This window comes from Amblyomma mixtum, chromosome 9, assembly GCF_055824585.1.
Source record: "Amblyomma mixtum isolate Tamu chromosome 9, ASM5582458v1, whole genome shotgun sequence".
Classification (NCBI taxonomy): domain Eukaryota; kingdom Metazoa; phylum Arthropoda; class Arachnida; order Ixodida; family Ixodidae; genus Amblyomma; species Amblyomma mixtum.
Genome location: NC_143020.1, coordinates 68,962,951 through 68,972,543, shown reverse-complemented (window position 1 = coordinate 68,972,543; position 9,593 = coordinate 68,962,951). Strand labels below are relative to the sequence as shown.

At 47.8% G+C, this 9,593-nt stretch overlaps 1 protein-coding gene across 1 annotated transcript; it reads left to right on the top strand.

Annotated features, from left to right (window-relative positions):
* Window positions 1-201: 201 nt before the first annotated feature.
* LOC149329558 (TNF receptor-associated factor 6-like) lies at window positions 202-9,593 on the top strand. The gene is made up of 2 exons (XM_089560297.1): window positions 202-543; window positions 4,105-9,593. The coding sequence occupies exons 1-2, from the start codon at window positions 259-261 to the stop codon at window positions 5,206-5,208; spliced, it is 1,389 nt and encodes a 462-aa protein (XP_089416423.1). The 5' UTR covers window positions 202-258; the 3' UTR covers window positions 5,209-9,593.

Below are 9,593 nucleotides of genomic sequence, written 5' to 3'. Positions count from 1 at the left end.
GATGGATGCTAAAAACATTGTGTGCTTATTAAACCTACAGGTGTCGAATGAATCGTTGTGAACGAAACATCCCAACCGGCAGACACCGCAGAACCGATTATTTGAGCCCTGCGCGCCGCTCCGTGCGATAACCGAGAGGTAGCAGATAACACGCGATTGTCTCTTTGGCAACCACGGAAGAGAAGGACAGATAAGAGCGCACCTAGACGGGGTGTAAGGTGCAGTTCCTTCAGGCCTAACAGCAGAAGACACTTCGATATGCCTCCTGGAAGTCAGCAGTATACGCTGGTCGGATTCTCCGACGAACTGGACTGGAGGCCCCTGAGGTTCGTTAAGCCTCTTCCCCCCAACAGGGTATGCAGCGCCTGCGGACTTGTCCGGCCGAAGACTGCTTTGCTTCCGTGTGCCCACACACTATGCGCACGCTGCTCCGAGCAATGCTCGCAGGAAGGCTTGCACATCTGCCCGCTCGACGGTTACGAGTGCCAAGACGAACTTGTCGACTGGAGGGAGTCGGCTTCCGAGGAACTGCTTCGAAGACAGGTAAACGGAAACAAAAAGACGCTGCTGATCTTCAGTTGTACCAAGGATGTTTTTCGGGTCTAACGACCTCGGCTACGGGGTAATCGGGACCTAAAGCCTTATCTACATAGCCGTTCAAAGAGAGTATTGATAACGAGAGCGTGAGACATCCGGCTAACAACTGCGGCTGTGTGGGCGCTCCCCTTACTGCGCTGGGTGGGTTGGATAAACAACTATCTCTTGCACTATCCGCAATTAGATTGTCATCTGCGAAGCCGGCAGTTACGGCACCGCTATGCTTCTGAGGCTCTTTGTAAATGAAACTCCGCTGTCCTGATCGTTTTGTTACATTGCCAGTCTTGCTTCCCTTTTAGTGTTCTGTTTCCTCGATGTGTTTAGGTTTTCGAAATACCTTTGCTACTGCTTGTTTGACGTTTTCCTAAAACTTCACCTGTAGTCAACAGGAAAAGTAAATGAAAAATGAAAAGTTGAATTCTATGTGGTTATTTGGCGTTTTCTGCCGAAAGCATGTCGCTGCAGTGTAATAAATACCAGGCACAGAAAAGAAGCCCTGTGGGAGAAATGTACCCGCTTTCGTACGATTAATTATTAAGTTGCATTTATATATTTCTTCAGTTTGGTTTTTAATTTTTATAAATACGATACATGCCATCTCTCTTTCTGCGTTAAAAGCGAAATCTACGTGTTTGAACTTTTCTCCGCAATTTTCAGCGGAAAGCGACAAGATTCATTTCCAACAAGCATGCCGTCGTTACTATTTTTTTCCCACCGCGGCGGCCCTGTTTCGAAATGCGCATGGTTTAGTAATGAAACTGGCCCTAGCAAAACCACCAGAACTGCAATCAAGGTCTCCATAATCAGCGACCTGTTTGGCGGTCAATGCACAGCTGCAGGTGCTCCAGGATCAAGGGAACATGTGAGCGGTGCGCTAATTGCATCTTGGCGCACTCTAGCGTCGAATTAGTTTACTGGTTTACTGGGGTTTAACCTCCCAGAGCGACTCAGGCTATGAGGGACGCCGTAGTGAAAGGCTCCGGAAATTTCAACCACCCGGAGTTCTTTAACGAGCACTGACATCGCACAGTACACGGGCCTCTAGAATTTCGCCTGCATCGAAATTCGACCGCCGATTCCGGGATCGAAACCGCGTTTTCCAGATCATCAGCCGAGCGCCATAACCGCTTCCTTATAAAAATTACCTGTCTGTAGACCTTATAAAAATGGTCTACAGACAGTCTATATACTTCTTATAGACTCTATTGCCTTCCTATAGATATTTCTTTTTTTCTATTCATAGTCTATAGACTATCTATAGACAAAAGTCTCTGAAAGTGTATGGCCATAAACTTATAGATGATCTATAGACTATCTATAACATTTGTTTTGCCTGTAGACAGTTCTTTAGGATTTGTCTATAGAGAGGCTATAGACTTTATAGACAGAAGTCTATGGACAGTTTATATACTGTGTAAAAAAAATTGGTAACGGCTGAGCCACAGCGGCGGTCCTCTAGCGTCAGAGCAAGCAGCTAATCAATGCATTACTGTTTACGTTCGCCTCATCGCTGACACGGATTTATTAGCACTGTTTCTTTGGTCTGATCCAAATCAACGAAGAAGCATAGATTCCCCACCAAGGACACACTACAACGAACGGAATCTGTCTACTGCCAGAACGTCGCGCTAAGTCACCCTGCATCCGCAGAACATCAGCGATGCCAGGTTAGGGGCTTCACGACATCATGAAAGCAGTCCGACGCCCTTTTACTCGACTGCTTCCTTTTAAGGGAATTTGTCGTTTCCTCTTGAGTTTCTATCCGGAAATAACAGGGCGAGTCATGTGCGCGATGAGATCACCTCCAGGCGGAGCGGTAAAGACGCCCCTTATGCGTGCAGTTGTTCTCAAGGTTATCGCACTCTTGTCGCAGCAGATAACGCGAGCCGTGTGCTTAGCAGACAAACTCTTTCGCCAAGATAAAGGCGAACAATCTATTCCTGCAGGAAGCGTCAAAAGGGCTCCTGGAGCGCACAGCTATAGAAAGCAGCACTGCTTCGCCGGGGCCAGTGATAAGGCGAACGTGAAAGATAACGCCCGGGCCTGTAGGATGTAGTGCTTGAGTCTTCGCTGTGTGCAGCCAACTGCATACGCTGCTATAGAAAGTGCGGCGATGCAATTTTAAGGTTAAAGCCTTTAATGACTCATACTGTCGTCCGTTAACAAAGCGTGTCACACGCGTTGAACTAGGAAACTAAAAAAAAGATAGAAGAAAACCAATGGCTGCTTCGGATAGAGGTGGAAAAAACGAACCTAGAAGCCAAGTTTGATGTCTGTAGATTAATTAGTTAATTGTAGAAAAAAAATGTCGAAATGGCGTCGAAATAGCGCGGACGTCGATATAGCCGCGGGAACAGTGTGATGTCACATCCATCGGAAGTTGTCACGGCATAGCTAAAATTGTCACAGAATGGTCGAAAAAACGTCGGATTTGTGTGAAATGAGATTTAAAAAATGTGCAATTAAGCGTAATTAACACTTAATGTCCCCCAAAAGATGTATAATTTGGGTATCGATATAGCCAGGGGAAAGGTGTGACGTCACATCCACCGGAAGTCGCCACAGCATAGTGTCCTCGGCTTCCGCCTCTTAACACTTTAGTTGCCAAAGTGTCCTCGCAATTTTTACACCACTAGCGCGCTTCGTTTACTTATAAAACGGGTGCAATGTGCTACCCAATGCCCCCCTCTTTAAATAACAAACATCTCTGTGTCTGACCAAAGGAGGAAGGTGGGAGTGAAAGAGAGAAAGAGGTACCTTAATGGAGGTCTCCGGAATAATTTCGACCACCTGGGGATCTTTAAGGTGCACTGACATCGCACAGTACACAGGCCTCTAGAATTTCGCCTCCACCGAAATTCGGCCGCCGCGGCCGGGATCGACCCCTGGCCGAGCGCGCTAACCACTAAACAATTTCGACATTTTGTGTCCGTGACGCTAAGTGCCAGTTAATGCAGCGAATAACAAATTGACTAAGCGCTTTGTTAAGCGAATTTTTTTAGGTATATTAGATGTCACCCAAGTGAGTGTGCAGATTACCTCCCCCCCCCCCCCCCCTTCCCAAGCGCGCGGGCTCAAGTAGAAGCTGGCCAGTGCATACCTTGCAGTGGACTTCAAGTGGTCCCAAATATGGCTGTTAAAAATACCACGTGTGCTCCAACATCGTTTCTCGTTGTTCGATTTAAACTATTTCACATGACAGAGAAAAACGAATACCTGTCTCGCCCCGCATATTTTTCCCACTATCAGACTCGCAAGGTGTTCCCTTCTTTTCCGGGACAAGATCCCTTATTAATCGTGTTGCACATAAATCTTGTCTTCTTGCGGGGACAAAGCATCACTTGAACATCGTATTCCAGCATTCCTTTTTATCCCGTGCTAAAAACAACGCCGCTTACTGCAGGTTACATTTTGTCTCTGATTTGGTAGCCCCTGAAGATGGACAAAATAAGCCAACGACATTTGCATTTCGAGACATTAATACGGTGACTATTTTGCGTTTTGCAGGTCAAGTGCTGGAACGAAGAAAGCGGGTGCCAGTACGTTGCGACGGCTTCAGGGATCGTCCAGCATTTCCAGCGCGATTGCAGACACCATCCCGTCTGCTGTCCCAAGTGCTCTGCCACCGTCGCCTGCTCCAATGTGATCGCTCACCTCACCTCGGGCCTGTGCAATCCGGCGCAGCTTCTCAGATCTCAAGTCGCAGGTCGATCGGGCCACAACGACGTGGCTACGTTGGCTGCGTCCTTCAGGGGCGCGCTGGAAGAACACGCGGGCGAAATCAGAGAATTCCTGGGCCGAGTAGTTGACGATATCAGCGCGCACGGCGACCGCCTCAACGAAATCTCCCACGCCATAAACTCTTTGAGAGAAGCTCAAGTGACCGTGGGTGAAAGTCAACATCAGGACAGCTTGACACAAATCCAGGGTGAAATCCACGCGTCTAAGGAGGAACTCAAACAATTCTTGACTGAAACGATCGGTACGCCTAATATTTCGGGAAGCATTGGCAGACTGGAGAAAACACTCAAGGATGAATTGACAAGCTTAAACAGTCAAACCAAAGGCTGCTTTTCACAGATTGTAACTGCCGTAGAAACACTCAGGGCTGCGTCGAATGAAAACAGTCAGGCGGCAGTGGACCACATCAAAACCTTTCTGCGACACACAAAACTAGGCTTTTCCCACTGCAGGTTTCTTGTAAAAGATGTGAAATCCCTTCAAGCGACCGCAATGGAGGAAGGCTCGGATCTCTATAAGAGCGAGATGGTGTACTTGCGGGGTTACTTTATGTCTCCTGGCATTTATCTGAAAAAGAATGGCAAATCTGTGCTACTGCATGCATGGATGCGCTTGCACAAGAGTGATATGGACGACTTTGTTCACTGGCCATTCGAGCACATGGTCAGACTGAGCGTCCTACATCCCGGAGGAGGTGCAGATCGGGTGGTTGAAGAGTTACCTGCTCCTTCTTACGAAAGATTTCAAAGGCCAACAACAGCAAGCAACTTACCTGTTCACTTCCAGGCATCGCTTAATCTGAACAGCCTTATAAGCGATGGTTACGTAGAAGACGACCAGCTTCATGTAAAATACGAGCTGGTTCCATGATCCGCCCCGACTGAAGACATTTTGTAAGAGCCTAAAATCATTTTCTTTAGGTTAATGAATGTTGGTTTTAGGGCTGGTGGTGCCTATTTCAAGATCTGCGTGGCTTTGATCAAAGTTAAGTAGCATGAACAAGGCTCGTCATACAATTTAGTTATGACAGAGTTTTCTCGGTTCTCGGTAGTATATTCCCGGATTTTTGCGGCAAATGTCTAAATACCTGGAATGAAAGCGTTTTTTTAAAACTGAAATGTATTCTTCACCGCCGAGAACCGTCCAAGGTTCCCGGGCAACCATTAGCAGACAGCTAGAGCAAAGCAAGACGATAAGAAGCTTTAACTAAAAGTCTTAGATTTCTTCACAAAGCATTCTGAGCAAATTAAGCCGGATGTCTTCGAAAAGTAAATGACAGCGAAGCAAATTCGCGAACTTTACCTCCATCGGAATGTTTACCTTTCATGTGTTTGCCTTTTCCTTTGCAAGTGCTGTTTTTCATGAACATGTATGTATTCTATTTTCTTAATATTGTCTGCTTAACTTCTTTTGTTGGTATTGTGATGTGTTCGCAACTATAGGTAGAGTTATTGTAGACACATTTTGAAATCATATGCTGTTTATTTAATAATTAATGGCCCTTCTACTACTGTATAACTCATTGTTCTTCGCATTTCTTGATGTCAATTATTATGGACACTACCTGTTGCTGTAACCCTACTATTGCCTCGTAGAAGGGGTAATGTGCCTAGTCAAGCTATCGAGACAACTTTTAGCTCTTGACCCTTTCCCGGATCCATTAATTCTGGAAAAGTGAAGAATTGAATTGAATTGGAATGGTAGCAAGCCGAGAAATACTTTCCACGCTATTGCCCCTGGTGTGATTCGAACGCGCGTAAGGACAGAAAAAGGGACTTCCTTTTCCGATGCCTGATAACTCGGCCACCACCACCTTTCTTTCTTTTTAGCGCGAAAGCTGTACTGGCGTAGAAGGAGGCAAGGTCTCTGGGAGGCCACATTTGACCTCCAAGCGGAGGAGCGGTTGGGGGTGTGTCTGTCACGTGACTACCCACGTGTTTCGCCGCGGCTGCAACTACGACACCGCCGCTGCGCCGACCGTCGTCTTGGCAGCTGTGGTCACGTGACTAGCCACGTGACTCCGTTCGCTTGAAAAGGCGAAGGCGTCGCTCTCGCACGCGCGCCTGCCAGTTACTCGCTACGGACGAAGCGAATCGGTTGGAGCCGACTTCGCGCAGGCGTCGCGCCGAGTCTGATCATCCGGCTGGCATTGGCAACCGTGCGAAGAATTTCGCGAATAGAAGGGAGCTGAAACGTGTGAAGCTGGCGGCAGAGACCAACGAAGAGTGGGAGCATCGCGGCATAAAGAGTTTTCGCTTGTATATCCAGCACAGCTGAGTTAAGCATCAGCCAATTTTTTATTGCGAAAGCAATACTACTCGCACTTTCAAGCCTTCGCGTGACCCGGCCGCAGTTACGTTTGACCTTTAGCGGAGTGAATATTGGCGACCAACTAGCTCCTTCAGATAGCCCGGCTGCAGTTATGCCGCGCACCTGTGGCGCTACTGCCGCTGTGACGTCATACCAGCTGTAGATTATGGGCGACCAACTCGCTCCTTCAGAGAGCCCGGCTGCAGTTAGGGTGTGTGTTTGCCGCGCTGCGCACCTGTGGCGCTACTGCCGCTGTGACATCATACCAGCTGTAGATTATGTTTTCTTTCTCTCAGTCGCAACAACATAAAAACAAAACATAAAAAAATGACCGAAGACGCATTGAGTCGTCGTGCAGCGGCGGCCGGTAGCCACGCGTGACCAGTAGACGCGGAGCACTGCGCTCCTTCAGTTGGAGGCGCTGTGCTTTTACTTTCGCAACCTACCAGGCTTAACCAAAGCTAAGCCCCCGGCAATTTTTAGCAAGTTATATATTAGCATGAAATAAATGTGTTCAACAAATGCGCTAGTACTAACTGGTAGAATTTCGTGCTGCGCGTTCACTCTTCGTTTTCCTCATTTTAGCTTCATTTGTTCAGGGCTTCATGATTCCCCCGGCGCCATTGTCTTTGCCGCCGAGGCCTTTCCCTCGAGCAGGTTTAATCAAGAGATTAAATGTCTTAACTCCGTCGCCAATGGCAGCTTCATGAAGCTGCACCACGGACGTTCCCTGACAATGGATTTCAATGAACCGTATCCTACATTTTTTTCGAAAAAAAAGAACATCACTAGCGGGGAAGGCATTGAATTCTTTTTCAATCGCCCCCAGCGTAAATTGGAAAACGAGAAGAAATCCAGTTACTCATTAAAAACCTCCCGATCAAGATGAAGATCGAAGGCAATATCAAAGAGTGGTCGCCCAGGCCAAGCATGTCCATGTACGAGCAAGCGGACAAAAAAAAATAACTGGGGGAAAGTGCCCAGTCGGGGTTGCAATTGCACACGGAGCCCCTTCCCCTAATATAAATGGTCTATATACAGTCTATAGGCTTCTTGTAGACTCTATTGCCTTCCTATAGATATTTATTTTTGTCTATTGATAGTCTATAGACTGTCTATAGACAGAAGTCTACTGAAAGTGTGTAGCCCTATATCTGTAGATTGTCTGTAGACTGTCTGTAGCATTTGTATTGCCTATAGACTGTTCTCTAGGATTTGTCTATAAAGAATCTACAGACTTTGTAAGGACCGAGGCGTTGTTGGGTCGCTTCGGGTTCACTGTCGTCACTTCCGGTTTGGCGACACCACAGGGTATGTGCCGTCAAATGACTTGACACGTTTGTCATGACCACGCATCACGTTTCGTGCTTAGTCACACACCTTATCACATACACCGACCATGTGTCACAGGAGGCAACACTGACGCCGCAAAAGCAGCTTAACGGTTTTATTATGCTTCGCATAGCTCTTGGAATCGGGCAAGGTTTGACATACACCGCCAGACGGCTCCATGAACTCTTTATGTTGCCGCATAAAAAGAAACGGTATGCTATGGTATGAGGGGTTTAACATTGGTTGGTTTAAGCGATTTAACGTCTCAAATCGACTCAGGCTATGATGGACGCCGTAGTGGAGGGCTCTGGATAATTTCAACCGCCCGGGGTTTTTTAACGGGCACTGACATCGCACAGCACACGAGCCTCTAGCATTTCGCTTCCATCGAAATGCGACCGCCGCGGCCAGGATCGAACCCGCGTCTTTCGGGTCAGCAGCCCAGCACCATAACCACTGAGCCACCGTGGCGGCGTCTTTAACATTCGAAAGCTGCACATTTGCTCCGAGAGAGCCGTAGTGGAGGGCTCCTGATTAAATTAGGGCAACTGGGGCTTTGTAGGGGCACTGAAATCGCATAGTACGCGACCGTATACATTTAAACTCCATCGAAATGGCCAAAAACGTCATTCATTTCAAGCAGCCGAACGACATCACGGCAGGTGTCAAAAACTGGGAATGGCTTAGCTTGGCTATGCCAGGATATACGTAGCGAAAGACACAGCTGGCGAAGCCAGCGGAGGCCAGCACAACGACGAGGCAAGCGGTGTGACGTCATAGCAAACGGCGGCGGCTCCACGGCGAGGCGCGCGGTGTGACGTCATGCCAGATGGTGCGGCGAACGCGCGGCGTCTGCCAGCTGCGGCGGTTGCTAGGCAACAGCTCAAGGTTGGTCTCTGTGCCTCCTCGGAGCACCGCCACAGCGAAATCGCAAGTTCGTGGCCAATGTAGCTTTCGCTACAAAAATTTGAGGAAGAACTTTAACTCCACGTTAAGTCTATGACGCGATAGCGTAATGAGTTAATGCCAATATATCCAGAATTTCATTCTCTTCTTTACATTCATACATCCGTGGGTGTCGACTATCCTGCGATCGCACGTACTCCCAGCGGTGGGCCTTGTGCGGCGCAGGTTGCTCTTCCCGAGCGAAAAATCACTAACAGCCACCTGCCATCGTGTGCAGGTTGTGGTGACGCCGCTGTGTCACGTGACCTCGATGGCCCACCTGCCAGAGTCTTGCTCACGATTTTTCTCACAACGCCGAAGGCGGATTTGCAGTATAACGGGGCCTTGAACCTGTCGGGTTATAGCGAAGTTTTAACCACGCAATTTAAGCAGTTCAAGTGAAGTGAAAGTGTTTTATGGAGGCAAGTACAGATGCCTAGGAGGCAGACATAAAGGCTACCTTTATGCTATGTTCAATAGTTTAGTTTAGTGCGAATTATTACGTGACACTTTAGGTTGTAACGATTCGCCAATAATATGAATTGCGAAAGTTTGCGCGAATAAGGTAGAGATGGCCGCCAACTCCAATGCACCGCATCCTTCTAAATCGCGGAAATATTTAAAACTGGGAATCCTTTGAGTATATGCGATTGTGTTCAGGAAAGTAA

Excerpts from the sequence above, each read along its gene's own strand:
- LOC149329558 (XM_089560297.1), top strand. The coding sequence starts at position 259 with ATGCCTCCTGGAAGTCAGCAGTATACGCTGGTCGGATTCTCCGACGAA. Across the intron at positions 544-4,104 it reads AGGAACTGCTTCGAAGACAG|GTCAAGTGCTGGAACGAAGA; the intron begins GTAAACGGAAAC and ends TGCGTTTTGCAG.